Source organism: Rhinocladiella mackenziei, assembly GCF_000835555.1.
Source record: "Rhinocladiella mackenziei CBS 650.93 unplaced genomic scaffold supercont1.2, whole genome shotgun sequence".
Classification (NCBI taxonomy): Eukaryota; Fungi; Ascomycota; class Eurotiomycetes; order Chaetothyriales; family Herpotrichiellaceae; genus Rhinocladiella; species Rhinocladiella mackenziei.
The window spans coordinates 2,823,475-2,845,661 of NW_013550603.1; the positions used below are offsets into that span (position 1 = coordinate 2,823,475).

At 51.1% G+C, this 22,187-nt stretch overlaps 9 protein-coding genes across 9 annotated transcripts; 5 read left to right on the forward strand and 4 right to left on the reverse strand.

Moving 5' to 3' along the window:
* Positions 1 to 271: 271 nt before the first annotated feature.
* On the reverse strand, positions 272 to 4,043 carry Z518_02801 (uncharacterized protein; the record flags this gene model as incomplete). The annotated part of the gene is made up of 5 exons (XM_013419827.1): positions 272 to 453; positions 512 to 965; positions 1,019 to 1,318; positions 3,639 to 3,751; positions 3,821 to 4,043. The coding sequence occupies 5 exons, from the start codon at positions 4,041 to 4,043 to the stop codon at positions 272 to 274; spliced, it is 1,272 nt and encodes a 423-aa protein (XP_013275281.1).
* Positions 4,044 to 5,035: 992 nt separating this feature from the next.
* Positions 5,036 to 7,813, forward strand: Z518_02802 (uncharacterized protein; the record flags this gene model as incomplete). The annotated part of the gene is made up of 1 exon (XM_013419828.1): positions 5,036 to 7,813. One exon carries the CDS (start codon positions 5,036 to 5,038, stop codon positions 7,811 to 7,813), a length of 2,778 nt encoding a protein of 925 aa, XP_013275282.1.
* A 1,512-nt stretch (positions 7,814 to 9,325) lies between these two features.
* On the forward strand, positions 9,326 to 10,651 carry Z518_02803 (uncharacterized protein; the record flags this gene model as incomplete). The annotated part of the gene is made up of 1 exon (XM_013419829.1): positions 9,326 to 10,651. The coding sequence occupies one exon, from the start codon at positions 9,326 to 9,328 to the stop codon at positions 10,649 to 10,651; it is 1,326 nt and encodes a 441-aa protein (XP_013275283.1).
* Positions 10,652 to 11,379: 728 nt separating this feature from the next.
* Z518_02804 (uncharacterized protein) lies at positions 11,380 to 12,846 on the forward strand (the record flags this gene model as incomplete). The annotated part of the gene is made up of 5 exons (XM_013419830.1): positions 11,380 to 11,474; positions 11,613 to 12,241; positions 12,291 to 12,554; positions 12,629 to 12,741; positions 12,808 to 12,846. 5 exons carry the CDS (start codon positions 11,380 to 11,382, stop codon positions 12,844 to 12,846), a joined length of 1,140 nt encoding a protein of 379 aa, XP_013275284.1.
* A 1,185-nt stretch (positions 12,847 to 14,031) lies between these two features.
* Z518_02805 (uncharacterized protein) lies at positions 14,032 to 14,868 on the reverse strand (the record flags this gene model as incomplete). Its single annotated transcript, XM_013419831.1, has 1 exon — positions 14,032 to 14,868. One exon carries the CDS (start codon positions 14,866 to 14,868, stop codon positions 14,032 to 14,034), a length of 837 nt encoding a protein of 278 aa, XP_013275285.1.
* A 1,758-nt stretch (positions 14,869 to 16,626) lies between these two features.
* Z518_02806 (uncharacterized protein) lies at positions 16,627 to 17,090 on the forward strand (the record flags this gene model as incomplete). Its single annotated transcript, XM_013419832.1, has 2 exons — positions 16,627 to 16,671; positions 16,731 to 17,090. The coding sequence occupies 2 exons, from the start codon at positions 16,627 to 16,629 to the stop codon at positions 17,088 to 17,090; spliced, it is 405 nt and encodes a 134-aa protein (XP_013275286.1).
* Positions 17,091 to 18,285: 1,195 nt separating this feature from the next.
* Z518_02807 (uncharacterized protein) lies at positions 18,286 to 18,624 on the forward strand (the record flags this gene model as incomplete). The annotated part of the gene is made up of 1 exon (XM_013419833.1): positions 18,286 to 18,624. One exon carries the CDS (start codon positions 18,286 to 18,288, stop codon positions 18,622 to 18,624), a length of 339 nt encoding a protein of 112 aa, XP_013275287.1.
* Positions 18,625 to 18,672: 48 nt separating this feature from the next.
* Z518_02808 (uncharacterized protein) lies at positions 18,673 to 19,727 on the reverse strand (the record flags this gene model as incomplete). The annotated part of the gene is made up of 4 exons (XM_013419834.1): positions 18,673 to 18,816; positions 18,874 to 19,095; positions 19,151 to 19,482; positions 19,559 to 19,727. 4 exons carry the CDS (start codon positions 19,725 to 19,727, stop codon positions 18,673 to 18,675), a joined length of 867 nt encoding a protein of 288 aa, XP_013275288.1.
* Positions 19,728 to 20,604: 877 nt separating this feature from the next.
* Positions 20,605 to 22,019, reverse strand: Z518_02809 (uncharacterized protein; the record flags this gene model as incomplete). The annotated part of the gene is made up of 2 exons (XM_013419835.1): positions 20,605 to 21,545; positions 21,626 to 22,019. 2 exons carry the CDS (start codon positions 22,017 to 22,019, stop codon positions 20,605 to 20,607), a joined length of 1,335 nt encoding a protein of 444 aa, XP_013275289.1.
* Between the last annotated feature and the right edge of the window lie 168 nt (positions 22,020 to 22,187).

A 22,187-nucleotide genomic window follows, 5' to 3' on the forward strand; every position in this document is an offset into this window, starting at 1 on the left:
GATGTCTCTGGAAGTATACAAAGAAGACAGCGAAAAGATTGCACCCGGCAAAGACGTACCCATAAGCAAAATTAATTTCGCCGGTAATAAACGGCGTGAAAAAGGCAATCAGGCTGCCAAAAGCATCAGCACAGGATTCCATAAATGTGGATGTGGACTCGAGCAATACACTGTGATCTATATCGCGAAGGATCGATCTCGGCGCTGACAGCCCAAGCCATCGGTCCCCAGGTGGAGGCAAAAGCGGCGATGAATCAACAGGAAAACACAATCATGACATAACCGATTGTCTGGTTGTTGCTACCGTCATCATTTTGCAAGGCAAATGCCCCAGAGAGGCGAAGATCGTGAAGCACATGAACATCCAGGCCGCTCCAGTCATACGGCATTTGCGACGACCGAACTTCTCGACAAAGTAAAGGCCCGGAAAGGTTGTCCCAACGTTGACAGCACCTAGATTAGTTTAGCTGGAGAATGCTCTTGGAGCACGCTGTTTCGGCCCTTCACCTACCCAGAATTATTTGGGTAACATAAGAATTAGACAGTCCGACCGACGCGAATACCGTGGTGCTATAATAGAAAAAGTAGTTGGCCCCGGCAAGTTGCTGAAGGGCCTCGTACCAGGGGTGGCTTCCTCCTTCAATCTCGATTTGAAGCTTTTTTCGCATTTCCATTAATTGGTTCCTGACCACGGTGTGTCGCTCGGAGACACCATGAAATTTGGCGATGGAGGTGGTCGCACTGTCAATTTTGCCGTGCCGGTATTCGTGGCGAGGGGTTTCCGGACAAGCAAGAATACCAAAACCGAGAACCAACGCAAACAAGAAGCCGACTCCCATCGGCACTCGCCATGAGGCTGTGCTTTGGATGTTTTCGGTTCCAAAGTTGACTAAGTTGGCAATCAAGATACCAATGGCGATGAAGAGCTTTGCGTTCACTGTCGGTTCGGTCGTACATTCTCCAAACTGGTGGTTTCGCGAGCTGGCTTAGCTGAAGGCACAAGCCTTCGAGGATGTACACCAAGACCAGATTTCGACGGCGTACCCGGTAGCAGCAGACAATGGCTCCCCGGACATGTCGAGGGCTGGATTCTCCCTGGTACGCAGGGAACCATGACGGAAAGACCACCTATCGCAAGTCCCGCAATGATTCTTCCAATCATCACTTCATACCAACGGGGACCACGAGCACCAATCTGCACGGTGACGCCAACGCAGAAGATGACCGACCATATACAGATGGAGTATTTACGGCCAATGGCGGCATTGTTTGCAACGGGACCCGCCATCAATGCTCCGACAAGAGTGCCGATGGAAAGCTGACAGATGTATTAGACTTGACATCGACAATGCCACACGAACTGGGCAACTCCCAGACCGGACATTGGAAAATTCAAGTGGGGTTCTCTGATCGGCAAAGTTTCAAGAAAGTTGTCCATCCTAAGGAAACTTGACCCGTATTATAACTAAAGCAAAGACTCTGAAGGAAATAAGCATGGCTATGAAGAACGTCCTTCACGGCGAGAATAGGAACCTTAGAGTCACCATCAAAGGGGCCTTTTTCCACCTCAATGTCAGCGGTGTCTCCTGTTTGAGATCGCACAAAGTCACCCCCCCGGAGACGTAGGGTTTCTTCGGCAACATGTCTTTGATAACCATGACAGATTTTAACCTGTTCGAATTGGGAACGAGGAATGGTTGGGACAAGAGGTCGGCATGGGAAGAGGGATGTTTGTATAGCAACGAACAAGGCAAGGTTATTCGGGTTTGGTGCAGGTGGCACCAGATGTCATGGTTGATGCAAGTTGGTAGTATCCACAGCGACTTAGAGTTCAATAGTACCCAACTGTTGGATGGCATCATGATTGATCCGTCTCGGACGTCATTGGGCCAAATCCTTGTGCTGGCCCGTGTCGACGAGGCTTTCGTCTCGACCTCTGCCGTCAAGAAAGGCGAAAAACTCTATTTTTTTTTTTTTTTTTTCTGGGTATTTCCCATTTGTTTCTCGTTGGGAGCGTTGGCCATGATCGGTAATGTAAGCATTCACAAAATGTATTAAGGCGCTTGATTCGCTGCCCAACTCATGCCAGCAATGGGAGTAAAGAAATGAGAATTTGACTGTTTACTCGGCCAAAAAGCGTCGATGAAAATGACTTTGATCGCCATGTTCACCGCAGATCCAGAGGATTTCCTATTCCGCGCCTTGGTTATATTAGAACGAATACAGTCCAGTTGTAAGTGATTTCAACAACCTTGGCTTTTTGGACATCGCACCCTAAGGCACGCTCAGCGAGACCGTGTTGTCGTTCTGCATTTTGCTTCTTTGTATCCTGTTCGCCATCATCGGGTCCGAAAGCGATCAAGAGCATCTTCGATGATGGCATCACGCCATTTCATCCGAGTCTCTTCCGGATCTGAGGTGAAGAGGTCAGAATGCCTTGCGATGTTGCCTGGAGTCCAAGATGCTGAGGAAAACCGGCTTCCCCGACGAATGACTTACAGCTTCTCCCGGCCGTCACTCTCACAAATGGCGTGATACGGAATTTGGGATCTCGGAAGGCCAGGCAACGAGAGCAATTGCCTCCGATCAATGGTCACATCTTCTTGCAATTGTCATATAGTACCCGCATTGCCAGCTATATTTCCTTGCCTTGGCTTTAGGGTCTTCTGAAGAGTAGGAAAATATTGCGGGACAAAACCTTCGGGACAGGTTGCTGTGGAGATGTCGAGAGACAAGACAACAGAACGATACCATATCTTGAACCGATTGATTCATGCAAGAAATCCTGAGATCAGCTCCGAAGCATCTGAGTTGCTGGTAGCGAGTTCGCACATAACCTCGAGCTCACGGACTCGACTATTCTATCACTTATTGGACAACTTATACCACGATGGGTGTCTATGAGAGCTTCCGAGTCTTCACAATGCCGTTGCCGCGCACAGTACATCGATCCCCACGGCATGATTATCGATGGTTACCTTGGACCGCAAGGTGTCAGTTCAACCGTCTGTCCCATGCTAACTCTTTGTCACAGGTCAATATCTCAATGGTCAACCAGGTGGCCCATTACAACACCTCCGTTTAGTGTGACAACTACAACTCATTCCAGCCTGAGAGATGGCTGACCTGTCTAACTCACTTTTCCAAATCATCTCGCCTCATTTCGGCGCAGGACATCGAGCGTGCGTCGGTAGGAACATCGCCACAATGAGTATCGTCAAGGCCTTGACCACTGTTTAGAGACGGTATGAGCTTGAAGCGCTTGGTTCAGATGAGCAGCTGGTAGTGGAGAGTGTGGGGTTCGGCGAAGAGAAGGGACTGTTGACGGCCAAGGCAAAGTTGTGTGATTGATGACACAGGTTAAACAAGGGCTAGAAGGTAGCGCACCTGGCTCAGAGCTGCTGTTGATAGAAGAAGGGAAAAGGGAGCAAGACGTGCACCAGCAAACGCTTGATATTTTTAATTACCAGGCTTCTCGAAAAACGGGAATTCCAGGATGAGCTCGATATTGATCCTAGAACAGCGGTTGGCGCAGACCGTCTGCATTGGCACCTCGAACCATACCGATGTTGAAATACTTGCCCCCTTTCCAAGGTGACAGCCCAAGCTGAAGCTGTCCAACTTGCTTGAAGACCTACGGGAGTTCTTTCGACATAGGTAGGGGGCCCTCGACCATCAGCTCGCTTCAATCTCCAGTCGAGCAGTTGTGAAGCAGCTCCAGGTTTCTGATACTTCGGACTCGTGTCTATCGCTGCCCGAACGTTCCGGCAAGGTCCATTTGGTGAACAAGATGGCGGGAGAAGGAAAAATGGTGACCTACAAGCGTAGGGCTTTTGGGCACCAATGGTGGGCGCCAGAACTTTATGCCGTCTTCTGATGCTGTTATGAATCAACTTATTTCCCACTTCCTTGTTGGCGTCAGCAGGAAGTTGGAATTCTGTAGGCCGCATTTCTCGATCAATTTCATCCTGGCTTTTCGGAAGATAGGAATGCCAAATAGCAGAACCAGCAGCCTCGCCGGAAAGGGCGTCCTTCATAATCATGATGTGGCATGTAGGGTCATTTTCTCTGTCCTTTCATACGAGTTCACGAAATGGGGTGATCGAAGCTGTTGTAGCGCCATGAGGAAAGACAATTGGGAATTCATGATCGGAAGCGCAGGCACCAAATGGTACATGGGCGATAAGGACGGCGAGGTAGGAGTGACCACGGGGACTTGTTGCTATAAAGAAGAGGTCAGCACGATCTGAGTTCAGCAATCCTTCTTCATTACCGCCAGGTATGAGAAGGATGGGTGGATTTCAGCAAAGTCTTTCCCACGGCCTTTGTGGCGTTCAAAGCAACGGTACGAGCACGCGATCTCGTCTTGCTGCTGACTCGGCCCACCCCCGAGTTTGTGGGCGGGATAAGCTTTTGGCCCTTTGTCTCTGTCTTGACCCCAATATTACACAAGACGGAGGCTAAATTTTGGTGCTCTGGCAGAAACGTCCACTGTCATTTCATCCCATTTCTGCAGTCTGCCTGGGTCAATCCTCATCGCTCCTTATCCCCCCCGGTCTCAGCAAGCCACTGTCAATCCTTTCACAGGCAATGCCGATGCTTGGTCCATCGAAAAGAGCCGAGTCCACTCGCTACAGGGTACCTTGCCTGTGCCCCTGGGGTGCCTGGGCCTTCCTCTCACAGATCCCTGCTCCAGCAATCTGGCTCACCGGGATTTTTCGCTGGTTTGATGCTTTCTTCGCCTTGCTCGCCTTGCGGGTCCAGTCCCTTTTGATTGAATCACTTCTCGTTCTGCACGATCAAACTTTGACACTCTTTCTGGCTTCTACTCATTTCAATATTGCATATGATTCTGTTCTCGCCCAGCTGACCCGTCAATGCTCCAAAGTTGCCCTACATACAATAATCACCGAGATTGTTGGGTTCTGGCCTGTGGCCCATCCCATGAAACGGGGCGTCCTCGAGCTGCGGTCGCATTTTTGGAAAACTCGTCGCATATTAAATTCAACCCGATCAGAACCGCCGAAGAGTCACGATGATGGTCAATACGCATGCTCACCCGATTCCTCACGACCTCTTTACTCAAGAAGTGCCTCCGTCGCCGACGTTGACAAATCCCGACATGATCCTCCCAGTGAACCCACTGGACGATTCAAGTCCAACACCGTTGGCCTCATCACCCATCTTACAGTCCTCCTCTCTCCCTATGCGCCCTGATTCGGCTGTCTCATTGAGCTCATCTCCGCCGGATCCTGGCCCTCCTGTCGAATTGGGGATGGCGACCACGATTCGAATGCCAATGCGAGGGGTTCCTCCTATCAACACCAGTTATAATGGTTACGAACATGGAGCGCCTCTGAGCGACATTGGGGAAGAAGAGACGCCTAAATCGAGAAAAAGCCGGAGGACTGACAGTCCAACAGCATCAGACCCTCCTTCCCCCACACCAGCGGGGCCTTCATCACGTCAGTTACGGAGGCTGAGCCATCGTTCTTCCTCCAGCAATGGCTCCGACCTGGGCAATTGGGAGGATTTTGACACCTCCAAGATCATGAACGAGAGACTCGCTGCAGATGTGGCCAAGGTTCCGGATGATGAGATCGAGGATCCCGATAGTAAGAGAAACAGCACGGTGGCGGTGAACACCGAAGACGAGATGGCCGCACTGAACGAACGAGCGGAAAGAATTCTTGAGCACGCCAGGAAGAGATTAACCCACATGGAAGACAATCTCAGCAAAGCGCGCCACAGCATCCTTCTTTCCTCGCGTTCGTCGCCCAATATGTCCGATCTACATCAGCCTGCTGGCGGGCTGTATCGTTCCATCTCTCTGGCGGGGGCCAGCCAACGCAAGTCACGATCATTGTATCCCATCGTCAGAACAAATCCCGCCGCACATACCCGAGGTGGCAGTGACATCACCACCGCTTCGGGACTGAAACGCCTTTCCATGATTCCGGAAATCAGGTCTGCGAGTGCTCTTGAGTACGGACGCCGACAAGAATCTCCATCTCAGTCCCAGATTTCACCGCCGACCCGCACTGGAGGGCTTTCTCCTGCCAGTAATCGCAGCTTCGATTCACCTTTAAGAGTATTGCAGGAGGAAGAAAGTCCTCCCGGCTCGAGCAAGACTTTACCCGAGTCCGCGACCCCACGAGGCTTAGGGATCAATACTTTGGCCTCTGTATCGAAAGAAGACGTTTCCGTCGTCACCAGCAGTCCCACCACGGCCGTTGCTCGCTCTTCCTCCGCAATGTCAAGCCATTCTACCAAAGAGATTCGCGAACAAATGTCGGACCTTCGAGCCCGAATTTCGGACTTGAAAGATAAGGCTCAGGCCGATAGTGTCAGAAGACGGAGTGTGCAGCATACGAGAACGCCTAGTCCTTTTGCCAACGCACAAACGCCGGAGCTATGGTATACAAGTGCTCCGGAGTATAGAGAGGCGGGAAGTCCAATCAATACGAACGCTGGCCAGGGCTGGAGCCCTTCTCAACAGAAGAAAGCAGTGGAAATCAAGGTCACCCCTGTCACGCCGCAAGCACAAACCTTTCTCAGCGTCGAGCAGCCTACAACAAACGATTCTATGCTTTTGAGTGAGGTCAGGACGGACAAGAACACGCCGAGCCTACACAAGTCTGTCCACCTGAATTCCCCGATGCTCGACGAGTCAAATTCAATCATCCATGAATCAAACTATGAAGACGCGGCTCAAGAGTTTGATGACGAAGAACCAGTTGCAGCCTCGGAAGAAGAGCAGATCTACTTGAATGAAGTTCTCGAGGAGAGCTTGCAAGAGGTTGAGCCCGAAGTCCCGGATCTTCCCGAACATTTTCTCCCAGGTGATAGCGCAGCGGAACGCCACGAAGACAGACTGGATGCCTTTGACTACGAGAACATGTTTCTGCATAGTGCCTTGGGAAATTACACCGGGACAGGAACGAGAACCGAAACCCCCAGTGAGAGTGACGGCAGCAGCGTCACAACCACTCGAATGGATCAAAATACCCCCACGGCAGACGAAGATGATGAAGAGAGAGTGTCGGATCCACAGTCGAGCAATGACGAAGGAGCGGACACACCAGTTCAAAAAGAATTTCCGAAGTCAGATGTGCTGCCAAACCCTGCCGCATATCTGAGGGCGCCTCCCAAACCATGGATGAAGGCATCCAGGAGCAATAGTGTGGATTCCATTTCGACAGAAGCCACCTTTGCCACGGCCACTGAAGGAGACGGTGGCGATGAGGATGAGGAGGAGGAGGAGGGCGAGGATGGGATGCCGAGTGAAATCTTGCATTGGGGAAATGACATTGGATTTCCCCAGCCGCCAACGAGCCCCAGAGGAGAAATCGCTTCTCCGTTGTGGCCAACACCGACCTTGAACGGACGCGCTCGGCAGGGTCCCGTTAGATCACCCCGAAATATTCAGATTCAGGCATCTGTTGTGTCCAACGGCATACCCACTCCTCCTGTTCCGTCGCCACGTACCACTCTTGCAACAGCAGACGGACTGATCAAGCAGCAAAGTCCTCGACAGACCGAGGGGCCGGCCGACTATCCTGCCAATACCGAGATCCTCATGGAGAGTCTGATCAAACTGGCAGATCCAAATTTCAAAGCCCCCGAAAGCCAAGGATCAACGATATTTTCGGAAGTTGACAAGGATCTCGTCCTCGATCTCTTACGAGCCGTAGGGGGTGTCTGCAATGAGATCCTGAAAGCCGAGAGAAAACAGGAAGTACGGACGGCAAAGGTAATGAGGAGAAGGCTCGACGAATCCAGGAAACTATTGGAGGAACCAGAAGACGAGTAAGGAAGGTGTTTCCGGATACTCTGAATGCAACTGTATGTCCTGGGTGTCAGGCACCAGGATGGGAGCGTTTGACATATTGTGGCACGGCCTACGAACCAGGGGCCGCTCCCATTATGGAGCTAATGCTGATCCTGCAGAATGGTGTTAAGGCACAAAACCTGGTCAGTTTTCTATATTGTCCACACATACCCCCTACGTCTTTATGGCCTTGAAGATATATACTCTCTTATAATGTATCGACCATTCTACTATGATCGTGCGGTTGGATTTGTGCTCGTGCCTGTTCAGCACCAAAGACGTACAAGCAGGAGCCCTACGTGAAAGCCGACGCAGATGGGCGGCTATTGCTCTCCATTGCATGGATGCAAGAATGATTGGGCTGACGGTGCTCCATGATCCTGGCATAGTGAGCTGTCATCGGACGCAAGCCCTGCTCTGCCCTGCTCTGCCCTCGTATTCTGGGAAAGCTGAGCTCATATTTCTTGGCCCCTGACCGCGGCACAGGTTATTGTCCAAACTCCCTTTGCTCCACACACTCCGATGCCTTCAACTCCAAAGTGTCAGTGTTCCTAGAGCAGGAAAAGCACAGACAGATCCAGCGACACAACGATTCCAGAGGTTGGTCCCAGGGAATCGATTTCCCACACAGAAACATATCAGACAGGTGATCGGCGCTGCGAGGCTGGAAGCAATCCAAGCAAATGTGGAGCAACACGAAGGATCGATCTCTATTGACATTGCCATCCTGGTAAGAGAGGTCTATGCCTTCTGACATGGTCGCTCGGCAACAAGAGAATCAGGGGGGGTGTCTCGTCCTACGTCCTTCCTGGTCGTATCCTGGCCTCCATCGAGTATACTATCTTCGGGTTGGATCTTTTTTTTCTTTTTTTCTATTTTTTAAATTCCCCCTCCAATCATCCCAAACCCAACACCACTCCTGTCCTAGGGACCTGCGTCTGCATTTCTCCGTTCACATCTACGCTCATCGTGGATGCAGTGCCTCGGAATCAGATGACGTCGTGAATGGCTTGCAGCATCATGCCTCGAACCCTCGTTCATGTTGAGATCCCCTTCTGATGCGCAGAGGAAACCTCGTAAACTCGAAGATGGGGACAAAGAAGTGGAGTCAATTCATGCATTATCTCTCTCTCTCTCTCTCTCTCCAGGACAGCCTTCCTGCAAAACAAAAAGGGTCAAGGAGGCCACGCTGCTCGAGTATATATCTGTCGACCTGGCCGTCCAGTGCCATTTGCCTCGTTCGCTCATTCCATCTCTTTTCGCGCTCCCCTGTTTCCAGTTTGTTCGCAGTTCAGCAAAGCAGACTGTATAGGACCGTGGCCTGAGAATTTCCCGGCCTTTCCAAGGTATTAGCCCGATTGGGAGGCCATTGGCCAAGGCTCGCGTGATCTGTATCTCCTATTGCTGCCTCCGGCGGACAAACATAGACGTCGTTCAGTATTTGCTATCCAGGCTCATAGTCACAAGATTGACTGACCTGGTGGACAGGTCGTAATGGGCACCGTGCCGACGATCGCACCTAAGGGCTGGCACTCTCGAGAAATTAAATTGCCTAGTGTCGCTGAACTTTTGAACGGCCAACCCCCAGTGTCGTCTTTTCCTTCAACTGGTCTCGATCAAAGGCACGGGGCATCCAGGTCGAATGATCTCCCGATACTTCCCAACATCCATCGAGTCCTCCCACAGATTCCAGAGCTGGTGAAGGAAGTCGAGGCTCCAATTCTGGAAGGGAGTCCCAAAAAGGCCTGTCCATCACCTCCAAATCAGCTTCCATCGCCAGCGTTCACGTTCACTGCAGCTACTCCGGCTTGTTCAACTTCCGCTGACGTTGAACATGATTTCGAAGGATCGTTGGAAGACTTGCTCAAACCGGCAGAGCCCGACTTCCTCAGTCTCCATCATTGCATATCTGAGTTGCTGGATACCTCTGTTAAGCCCGCCTATAAACAAGGCTGGTATCGTCCACACTCACCAGGCAATGAAGTCAGTCACAAGCTAGAGGACAAAATTCGGGGGTTAGACAGGGATAGCCTCGTCCAGACTTTCTTCTCCCGAAATGAAGAACGCATACCATATGGAGAAAGGGTAACTATTCCGAAGAGATTAACCGATGAGAGAGCTGCCTCTGAGATCCCAAGCTTGATCATTGAAGCTGATCCAGTGGCCCTGGCTAGACGGAAGAGGAACAAGGAATCCTCGGAAAATCACAAAGAAGTGGAAAAAAAGCGGCGTGACCAGCATCGAAAGTTGCAAAAGCAAAGTCACCTTCGCTGTGGTGACGTTGTAGCTGAATGCGGTGACGAACACGCAAGGGAACAAAAGGCTTCAACCAGAAGTCAAAGCGCTAAGGGCCCGGGGAAAGATGAGCAACTGTGGGCAGCCATCTATGCTCAAGAGCTTGCAGCCAGAGTGGTTCAATCTGAACACGATAGACGCAAAAGGGCCGAAAAGATCATTCGAGTGTTACTCCAATTCATCCGTCGGCAGATGAACCCCAATCTCGGAGCTCAGGAGGAACAAGATCGTTTTGACTTCATGCATTCAACCTCACTGCGTCTCCCAACCTGTGTGGGCAAGAGGAGATTCCAGATTGACTCAGACGGCGAGGCCCAGCGAGGCCCAGCAGAAAATGCCAGCACGGACAGTGAAAGCGGCTATAGTCGAAGCTCGTCATCATGTAGCCTCTGGAAGCGGCGACGAGGACTTCCTCAAGACGAATGCCGCTCAATGACGATGCAGAGCATTTCGCCCTCGCCGACAGCTAGCCCGGACGAGACAAAAGCTTTCATCTCTAATGTCATTCTCGACACAGAGCATTGATGGCTCAATTCAGCCTATCGGCAAGGGAATACTCTTCCTTTGGGTGAAAATCGTACCGCCACACTTCACGGATCGGCAAACAATAGAGGCATGCTATGCCACGATCTCGGGATTATCTCTTTTCCGGTTCTCGGACCTTATTTTTCGTGCCATGGAGGATTGAGACGTTTGGTTACTGATGTCCTGCCGTAGGATATGACCGTCGTGATGATGAAGGAGGAGCGAAGGCATGGGGATGTTCATGGTGATAAAAGAAGAGATACAGGATATGCTAAGCAGAGGTAGTTCAAAGTGAAATAAGGCCACGCAGGCGTCTTGCGACGTCGACGTCTAATATCTTGGGCCGGGAACGGGCTATTCCCCTTTAGGCCCTCAGCAGAAGTTCGTATGGGAAAAGAGTCCTTATCCTCGAACCACCTCCAACATCACTCTGGGCAGTTCAACTGCATTTCCCTGGCCATCAATCCCATTGCCACCTTCAAGCATCATCCTCGGCTCAGTTACTCCCACCGTCCTCATCGAATCGCGTCTAATCGACCTAATTTCACCTCCCCCCACTGCGCTCCTCTCCTCCCTTTTGGCCTCACGCAGGCCATTCCATTCGTTCCTCAACAGCAGCTCAACCTGGCCACGACCTTGACGACGTCCTCCTAGTGAGGCTATTCCTTTCTCGCACCCTCAATCTTCTCCTCGTCTGAAATTTTCCTCCTGTACATTTGCTCATCGCCATGCTTCTTCCTAAAGGCGGCCTGACCTGGAAGTCCGCCAAAGCAAGATTACCTCCATGGAAAGCTGTGTTAATGTTTTTGACCCGCACACGATTGTTGGTGGCTGTCGCACTCACTGGCCTGATTGTCTTATTATGGAGGGGGATTACAGTATCAACACGAGAGATGTCAAAGTATTTACACGACTCAGCCTCTAGGACCGGCACAAAAATGATGGCTAATTGATATGGTAGTTTTTACTGCTTTGGACCTTCAAAGCCGCCGACTCAGATGACCAATAACGAAATGGTGGCGTGGAATCAGCATCTACAAACTCCAGTCCTGTTCAACCATCATGAACCCTACGAGGTCAACGCGAGCACAATTCAACGAATTGACCTCAATCCCATTGTCTCGACCTCAAGAGCAGTCAGCAACCAAGAGCGGGTTCTCATCCTCACCCCTCTACGAGATGCTGCCCCTTACCTGATCAAATACTTCGATCTTCTTTCCGAGCTTACCTACCCCCACGAGCTGATTGATCTCGCCTTTCTTGTGGGTGACTCGATCGACGATACCCTCGCAGTCCTCTCATCCGAGCTGAACAGAATACAGCAGAGGACGGACAAGATTCCCTTCCACAGCGTAACGATAGTTGAAAAGGATTTCGGTAACTCACTCAACATGGACGTCGAATCCAGGCATGGATTCGCTGCACAGGGCCCCAGGAGAAAAGCCATGGGAAGAGCAAGAAATTATCTTCTCTACGCGGCATTGAAACCCGAACACTCGTGGGTGTACTGGCGCGACGTAGATATCGTCGACAGTCCTAAGAAGATCATTGAAGATTTTGTCGCCCATGATAGAGACATCTTGGTGCCGAGTAAGTTCCCCGTCCTCTGTCGCTACACGACAAATCTAAGGCATTGCAGATATCTGGTTCCACCGTTACGAAAACGGTCGCGACATTGAAGGCCGCTTCGACTATAATTCTTGGATCGAATCTGACAAGGGTAGAAGACTGGCAGCTAGCTTGGACAAGGACGTCGTCCTGGCAGAGGGATACAAAGAATATGATACCGGCCGCACATATCTGGCTCGGATGGGCGACTGGAGAAATAACAAAGACGAAGAAATAGAATTAGACGCCATTGGTGGTGTCAACATTCTCGTCAAGGCTGACGTGCACAGGTCTGGTGAGTGTATTCCGCTCGGTCCCGGTCCCCGACGTTGACAACAGAAACATTGCTGACCGGTATTTCATCGACAGGCATCAATTTCCCCTGCTACGCTTTTGAAAACCAAGCCGAGACCGAGGGATTTGCCAAAATGGCCAAGAGGGCCGGATATCAAGTTGTGGGCTTGCCAAATTATGTCGTTTGGGTATGTGATTCCCCCTACTTTGCCTTATGGTAGCCTTCTGAAAGCTGACATTCGGGAAATCAATAGCACATCGACACCGAAGAAAAACCAGGCAATGCAGCGTAGAAAGAAGAATATGCCAATCACAAAGACTCCCCAAAAGTGTCGTTTTTGACGGGTTTACGTTACCCTTTTGTATCCTCCTGTGTTGGAGGAGTTCGGAACGAGGAAACAAGGAATCAAGAAGAGATATGGGATAAGGGGGTAGTTGGTCTTTGCCTTTACATTGAGAGAGCCTGAACTGGGGACTTGAATTTGGGACTGGGGCGGCCCTAGTGTGTCTTCAAAGTCTTCCTTGAGACTCAGACTCAAGTCATCCATCCGACTCGGGCTCCGCTTTACGTCTTCAACGTCCAGGCAAAGCACTGATGCCGCTGCTGGTCCCTCAGTTTCAGTCCCGGTCTTGCGTCGCTGTCTGTCTGTGTCCATGTTTATTCTTACCTCTTTGGCGTTATTCTCGGGATAATAGTCAGGTTAAGGGTCCGTCCCGGTCAAGGGTATGGTCAGCGGCGGCGTCAATATCAACAAGATCAATAGCCGTATCAATGTCAATGTCGATGTCAAGCGTTATCGGTATCAGTATCCAATATCGGCATCAGTCAGCATAATGTCAGAGCCTTTTATGCATATCGACCATGTCATACAATCACAGGACCGCGCCAGAGTCTCCTACCTAGGACCCTCTGTAGGCACAGGCCAAGCAAACGAGAAGAAAAATACAGCGAAGGTCAATGAATTATGTGATGGATATGGTTTCAGAGTTCAGTTGCTCCTGTATGATTTTATATCACGTTCATCGTGCTCACTACCACTCCAGGTGCGCTTATCCACCATCCGCTAGCTCTCATATATATGCAGTATTTTGCGATAAGAAACGTAGGTTTCCCTTTTTATCTTGCCGCCCGATGTCCTTACTGCCTCTCCGATTTCATCATCTCGAGCAATCAAGATGCCCCCCCTCAACAGATGAAATACTCCGCTGGCTTGGATGGAAATCAGTGGACAACGGCCTCCTTCGAAAAATCGTCTCCATTTGCACTCGTCATGTCGTGAAATCATTGCTAATTCATGATAGGAACGCCGTTGCTGAGAATCGTGATAAAAAAAAAATTAAGGCATGAGATGGATAGATTTCGCCGGATGGAACAAGCCAGGAATAACGGCAAATATTGATGGGCTTTCTGCTTCCTAGCCTGGATAGTTCTCCTCAAAATGTCAATTCCCCCTAGGTCGAGTCAGGATCTAGGTGAGTCAAGGTCGATTCCACCATTCTTCCATGCCATCGGACTTCTGTTGCGTGGCAATAGTCGAGGAACCGTAATGGCTTGGCTGGAAACCCGCATACGATGGTGGCATTTGTTGGGGAAACGGTGTCGGTCGTTGTGAATCTCCCATCTCGATAAGTTCAGCCATACGTCCGCCCGGTGTCTCATACTCAATAGGCTCGATGTACTCATGTTGTACGAGTGGAGTAGGGACACTGACGCTTCTAGAAGGATGAGGATGAGAAGTGCTCGTTGGTGATGCCACATCCGGGCGAGGAGAGGGCTTTTTGTTCAGTGATGGCGTGTTGCTGGCACTCCGATCCCGAGGGGTATTCGCTCCACTAGGATTTCGGAGACTCCCACTTCGACTGACATTTCCACTCAGATTTGCAGGCTGGTAGTCGTCCCAATTTCGTCGACTTACTCTCAGCGGTTGTGGCATGCCTTCGTCCCAAGTCGATCCAGTTTTATGATTCATTACTGGTCTTAGACCGGTGCCCGCGGTCACTTCAACGCTGGCCCTTCGATTGTCTGCAGGAAGGTCCCAGCTTTCTTGTGGTCGCCAGCTAGTGCGTGCATCGTTTGCTTCTTGTTGATCACGCAGGGTCAGGATTGGTCTGTCGATCTCAACATCCCTGTTGTAATCTGGCCCTGTTCGTTGGATGTCCAGAGACCGAGATTCCCGGCTTATCTTTCTTTGCTCATCATACTCGTCGCGCAGTCCTTCCCAGCGCTCGTAGTTTTTCTGACGTTGTTTCTCGCGACGATGGTGGACAATGCCCTTGTGGCCCAGATAAATCGAACCAAATATCAAGGACGTCATGGTATCAGGCTTGCTCCGTATCCCTCTCGAATTGCTATTTTCCTCCCTGTCTGACCCTTGGAGCTTTCGGCGGAGGATCGGAAAAGGCGGGGCTCGGCTGGGACAGGAAGAAAATGCTTGAATCGCCAAACCAAGCCACAAGAGGCGCCTAGATAAGGGCGAATAGAAGGGAAGAAAAACCTGGGTGTTTTCTGAGTCTTTTGTAGAGACGGTGGCCTTAATAGCTCTTGTGCACTGATTTCGCAGGGCGGACCAGCTTTCTGGTTAGGTTGACAAGGGTCGCAATTCGGAGGGATTCAGTGGCGAAGAAACGTGGCCGTATGGAAATCTGGCGGATTCTTAACCGTGCACGATATGACTGTGAAGGAGGAGAGAGAAAAATGGTATGTTCCGAAGGAGGGAAATATAGGCACGAAGGACACACAGTTGGGAGAGCAAGAACACTCGGGTATGTCTGGAAGCGGCGATTGTTGAGTGATAAAGACGGCTGCCGAACAATTTCCACACGAAAAACTCAGCCACAAAGCTCACCGACGACCTTCTGCTCCCCCAGAGAGGGGAAGGGAAATTATTGCTCTCCCACTGGACAGATACGAGTGGACTCTTCCCAAGCCAATTGGGACAGATCACGCGACGGCAAGAAAGGAAGAAGCACCGTTCCTGTTTTGTTTTGTACGCCGCAAGCCATTGTATTTGGGTCCTGGTCAGCTTGAGATGCCCATGATTTGCCGTCAGAAGCAACGGGTCTGCCTTGATGGCTCCTAGTTGATCCGCTTTCTGCCGTGGCAGCGCAGAAGAAAGATGCGTGGCGATGAGGTCAGCAAGCCTCCCACGTCAGATATACGGTAACAACAGGCACGAGTAGGAGAATTTAGCGAAAGGCTTCCAACATAATGACCTTCCTTATTCGCTCCTCGGCTAGCTACGCCGACCGGTGGACTTTCTGAAGAGAGCGGTTCGACCACGGATTGGCGAGGTATATCTCCTCAACCCGGCACCGAAAGGCCTCTGAATGGATGGGCTGTGTGACATTTGAAGGGGCCAATACCTCCACGGAGGCATTGTGACCCAAGGGACATCGGCAGCTTCATCTCCGGACTCTTTCAACATTCACCCGTTGAAGTCACACATTTGGAAGAGCGCTGCGAGAGGAAGGGAGATCTTGGAATTGTTGACCTGCCACCCGAAATGCAGCGTGCATTGCATTGGTGATGGATGCAAATTGACAAGAGAAACTGGGACGCGGCATTGATTTCAGCATAAGTGAGAAACGACAGGCTCGGTGACAGGAAGATGAGAAAATCCGTTAGAATAAACACTTAAAGACCGAGATGTCTGTTTGCCATTCAATGAAAGATGCTGGTGTCTCTTGGAACAGGAAATACCATAGAACGAATGAGAGAGACGAAGCACCGGTTGGCGATTGATGTGGCCTTCATCAGGACAGTTCGTACCATCCTGATCTCTGTATAGTACAGCAGTGTTGCTTTTGATCTAGGATCCTCAAGACCAATCTGTAGAGAAGGAAAAGACGACAGACATGCTGATGCAATACTGTAATAATGATGCCGACAAGGCAACGGGGGTAGCGTGGGGTCGGGGTGACTCGAATTGCGGAGAGAGCATGGACGAAAACGAATCACGCAACACCCAAAACCTGTGTTTATTTTTTGGCATCATGATTACTGAATCTTGACGATATCCAAATTCGGTTGTTAGAATACCTCTTTCGACTGGTGTCCTAGATCTTGGACAACAATGGGCGCCCCAGCCAAAGGTAGAGGATCCGCCTGGACGCCTCGAGTAAGTACTGTCTTCGGTCGAACCAAGATGCCACCTGTGAAAGCTCACTTGTCAAATAGACTGTCACAGCCCCGATTGCCGCTGTCATAATGGCTGGCCTTCTTTATACATACTCTGTTACCTCGATCCGAGCCGCGAAACGAAATGCCAAACTCCACAGAGAAGCTGATGGCGGACAATTGGACATGCGGCGTGAAAGCTTGCGCAGGCACGGTCTTCTGGAGCCCGTCGAAGGCACAGATGGTATTGCATTATTCAGAGATGCAAGAGCTGAAGTGAAACAAGAATCCGAAGCGAAGCCGCTCGGCGCAGACCAAAGAAAAGAGGCACGCAAGCCCCGGACTAGGAATGAAAATATCCTTGACGGTTATCGAGGCCGCGGCGGTCTGGAGAAGTTCAAGGAGGACCGCTCGCAGTGAGCTGGGGAATTTGCAGCGACCGGAGGCGTCTAGCTGCTGACGATCATCGTCGCTAAACAACTGCCACACATCCTTCATCGTACATCCTCAATCTGATTGTATGCATGTCGATTCAAGACACAACAATGCTCAACCTCAAAAGTTACGCTGGACTCGAATACGCATTCTCTTGCCTCTTATTCTTCCAGTGTCAGCCTCGGATCCATGGAGACTGTTTACCAAGCACAATTAATCACCGCTCTGTTTACGTGGGAGGGAAAAAATAGAGAAAAAAAAATTTGAAGAGAAAGTCATGCAATCCGGGATATCCGAACAACGCTTTTCGCAAGAGGATCCCTCTAGACAAGCTCCAAGTACGCATGTCCATACATCAACCACACAGATCCCCCTGCTTGAACAGCCGTCTTTCAGTGACTGACTTCCTGGCTGTGTTGGGTCTCGAATCTTGTTACCCGACTCATGATTCGGGGGACAGTTTTTCATGATTGCCGGCGTCAACTTTGGGTCTTCTCGATCTAGCGGTCTACGTGTACGGATGAACTTCAGAGTGTGGGATGACTAACCCCCTATTACCCTTGGCATCAGCCCGGGGACCTTCGACATAAGAGACTTGGGCACCACTACAGAGGAACATTGCATTTTGCAGGAGGAATCATGAATTTTTTTTTTTTTTTTTTCCTTCAATCTCCAACATTTCTGTCCGTTCCTCCGATAAGACTCCCCGTATAAAACCCTGCAAGGCTTCATTCTGCGTAGATCGGTTTTTTATGCGTCGGATACGCTGAGAACCAATGACGCCAGCAAAGACATGATCAATCCCCGAAAACGTGGATAACCAGCAAACTAGCTCAACAACGGATGCCACCATGATCAACTAGCTAGATGCCCACAAAAGCACCAAACCAAACCCGGGGTATCAAAAGCCTTTGCAAAAGGATAACCCAGCTGAACACTCACTGAAGTGGCCGTCAAGGGTATCGCTAGATTGTGGGTCCATAATGCTTGAACCTTGGCATGCGCTGAAATAGTTTAGCGCAACCCGCCCTTCAAAGCGGCAACGAAAAATTCTGGTATCAAAATATTCCTTGGCCTTCGCTTCTTCGAAACAGGTGACCCTTGACCAGCTCCAACTTTAACGACGGTCCCTCGTGTTTGAGATTTCGATTTGTCAAATCTTCACGACACAAGCTACAAGATGCGCTCAAGCCTCGCACTCCGCGTGTCCGGCGTACGATTAACTCTGTTCACCCGCGCCAACTGCGGACTCTGCAACGTGGCCAAAGCACGCATCGACGAGTTCCAGAAGAAATGTCCACGCCCAATCAATTACTCCGAAATCGACATTATGGATTCCGCACAGCAGAAATGGAGGGATGTCTATGAATTCGATGTCCCCGTCCTACACGTGGACAGGGTTGCAGATGGGACCAATACCCATCCCACGCTCGAGGCGGCGAAGAAGCTCATGCATCGCTTCACGGTCGAGGAGGTGGAGAGAGCCGCGGCCGAGGTGGAACAGACCTCATCGTCGTGATGTTCTTGGATCGTTAATTTGTGTCACTATCTCCAAAGCTCCATGAACCTAGTCTTTCGTCACCATGTTTGCGGCACCGTACGCAGCCCCCTTGATCGCTTGGGCAGCGGCCTGACCCCAAGTTCCTTTTGCTTTCGACAACGAATCCGCCATAAACGTCGGGATTGCCGTCATGTCGTTGACCACGGAAATCTAGAGGACTCGATCAGCACACGACATGTCTCTCCAAGAGGCGCCAAAAGAACTGACCATCTGGAATCCCATATCGGCATATCTCTTGGCAAACTCTCCAGATGGACAATATATGCCCGACTTCTTGCCCGCGCCTTGAGCAGCTTTCAGGATTCGGGCGATCGCCTCTTTCAATTCGGGGTCAAAATCACCCATCACGGGATGCCCGATATTGTTGCCTAAATCCCAAGGACCGACGAAGAGGACGTCAATGCCGTCGACCTGGGCGATTTCCTCGACCTAGACGTCGAATCATCAGCTGAGGAATGTCCTGTCCCGGATTGTTTTTACGCACACAATCCAAAGCGTCCTTCGTCTCAATCTGGACAATCGTCAAAAGATTCTCATTCGCATTCTTCATATACTCGAACCCGGACAAATCCCCCTTGACATCAAACGCGCCCATGGAGAACGGGCTACCGAACCCTCTCTTGCCGTACGGCGGGAACTTGGCCGTCTGCACCAGTCTCCTCGCATCCTCGACGCTGTATAGCAATGGCACGATAATACCGTGAGCGCCGGCGTCTAGGGCCCTTTTGACCATCCAACCCTCGTTCGCGGGGATACGTACAATGGGGCTGACGTTGCAGGAGGCGATGGCGTGGACGGAGTCGTGCATATCACTATCTATTGTTTCGCTCTGGTCAGCTTGATTGAACCAAAACCAACCAGATTACGACCCGGGGCGTCTCAACCTACTCACCTGCAATATTGCCGTGTTCACAATCAATGCAGATCCAATCGAAGCCTGCTCTGGCGATCGTTCTTGACAGATGCGTTCCTGGCAGCATCTGCCAGGCACCGAAGGAGAGGCCAGTGCCTTTAGTCAGCGCTTTACGCAGTGTATTTGCATTGTTCATTACGGAGGCCATCTTGTGTGGCTTTCTTGAAGGGGAACTAAAACCGACCTGTACAGGGAGACGTAGGAAAGACGGACGGAAAGAAAAACGAAGAAAGGGGAAGGAAGAAAAGAGTTCACAACCTTAGAAAGGACGAAAGAAGTTCAGTTCCACTTTCTACTTTTCGACATGGACCTTTTTCTCGCTGTTCTCACAGGGCGTACTTCAAGCCGTCATTTCCTTTGCCCCCGTCCGTGGTCCGTGTTGTTGCCGATGTGCCAGTGCCATGTTTGGGGTCGACACGCTGAATCCCACGCAACTCCTCTACGCTATTCTCTCAAGTCCCCCCACCATCACCGGCGACCGGCGCGGGGTACGTTTTCAAAAGCGCAGAGACGCGCGGTGGATGTGTTCCCGAGGCTTGAACCCGCCGGCCCTGGAGATGACGAGGAGCGAGGGCGCCTTCGGTGGGCGTTGTGCCGAAGAAATTACGCCTCGGAATCAACAAAGACGAAGGAAGCGAAGGACATCGCCCACAAACGAATACACTCTCTAGGGTCCTCATAGCGTGGAATACGTCGATAGGGAGCAGGAATAGAGAACACTACAGTAGTACACAGGGTTAATCTTCTCTTTCTCTCTTACTTCTCACCAGTGATCGCGATCTTCCGATTCTCTGGCTGGTTGCTTATCCACTTCCCTCCCAGAAACGATTGGGACGGGGATTGGGCCGACATATATCTCTATCCAAAGAGAAATAGGCCATTCGTATGGTACCATACTCGAGTTACCGTATAGTATTTTAGATCGAGTCCGAGCTCAACTTGACGGACAAGTCTCCTGTATGAAACAGAACTGGCATGTCTTTCGTACACATAATCCCCGTATCCTCCAGTCATCACCCATTCTTCTACAATTTACTCCCCCCTTTCGCATCCAACGCCTTCGTCGCATTTCGATAGTTCTTCACCAGCTGCCTTATCGCCAGATCGAGCATAACATCCTCGCTGCCACCTGGGATTCGGGTCCCCGGAACTTCTCTATACAGACGTTCGGCGATCTCGCCCTGGCCGGTGCGCGTGTACCCGTTGCCTCCAAACAAGAGCACGGCGGTTTGTGCGCACTCGTTGAAAACCATACCGGCCTTCGCTTTCGCCAGGGCCGTGAGACCACCCAGCCGCAGATCTGCCTCCGCCTTGCTCAGCTGTGTCATCTGGTACAGGAACTGATCGACCCAAGCCTGGAGGGTTTCGAGCTCTGCGCCGGCTTTAGCCAATCGATGCCGCACAACGGGTTGTTCGATGAGTGCTTTGCCGAATGCCTCGCGCTTCATCACGTACTCGAAGGCCGAAGATACCGCGACGCGCGACTGCCGCGCCACGCTCACAGCGATGGTGAGCCGTTCGTGGTTGAAGTTGGTCATGATGTAGCGCATGCCCATGCCCTCTTCGCCGATGAGGTTCTCGACAGGCACTTTGACTTCGTCGAGCTCGATGAAGGTCGTGCCCGCGCTGATTTGGCCGGCGACTTTGAGCCGTCGCATTGTTACGCCCGGGTGTCCTTTGAGCGGGCACACGATCATACTCAGCCCGGGGGCGCCGGGACCGCCTGTCCGCACCGCCATGGCGGCGTAGTCGGACCAATAGGCGTTGGTAATCCATTTCTTTTGTCCGTTGATCACGTAGAATTTTCCGTCGGGGGTTTTCGTGGCGGTCGTCGCAATGTTAGCTACGTCACTGCCGGCCGTGGGCTCGGTGATGGCGATGCAAGCCCGCCTCTTGCCGGGGAGGAGATCTGGGAGGAATTTCTCGTGCAGGGCCTTGCTTCCGAATTTGATAATGGGGGGGATCCCTACGTGCCAGGATCAGTGGGAGATGACTCCATTAGGGTGTCTGATTGATATCAATCGTTGGGACTTGGGGATTACTCACCAAACGCATGGCCGGCAGTCATGGAACCACCGGGCCCACCGAGACCTGACCGGGCCATCTCATCCAAGTAGATGCCAGTGTGTAAGTAATCCCATTCTTGCACCGGTGTTCCCAGAATATCATGAATGCCCAATCTCTTCAACCAGTCGACAGGTAAGGGCGCCGGCAGATTGGGAATGAGCATGTTGTGTTTGGCGAAGGTCTGGAACAAGTGATCCGGAACTGTCTCCTCACGCTCCCATTCCATGGCGAAGGGAAGCAGGTGTTCTTCGATAAATGCCCGGCATGCTTTCTGAAATCTCTTATGCGTCTCCTTGTAATATGGGGAAGGAAGGCCCGCGAGCCACGGAGGCTCAGAGAAAGGGATCTGCTTCAAGGAGGACTGAGAAGTCATGATGACAGGATCAATACAGTGGGGAGGACGAGAAGCGTCACCTTGTTCACAACACTGTTCGATTTATAGCTGACCAGAATGGGAAAAGCATCGAAGAGAGAGAGAGAGTGAAATATATCTCACTCTCATGCCTTCAGCGTCGAGGTACAATGCCATTCATTTTCCTCG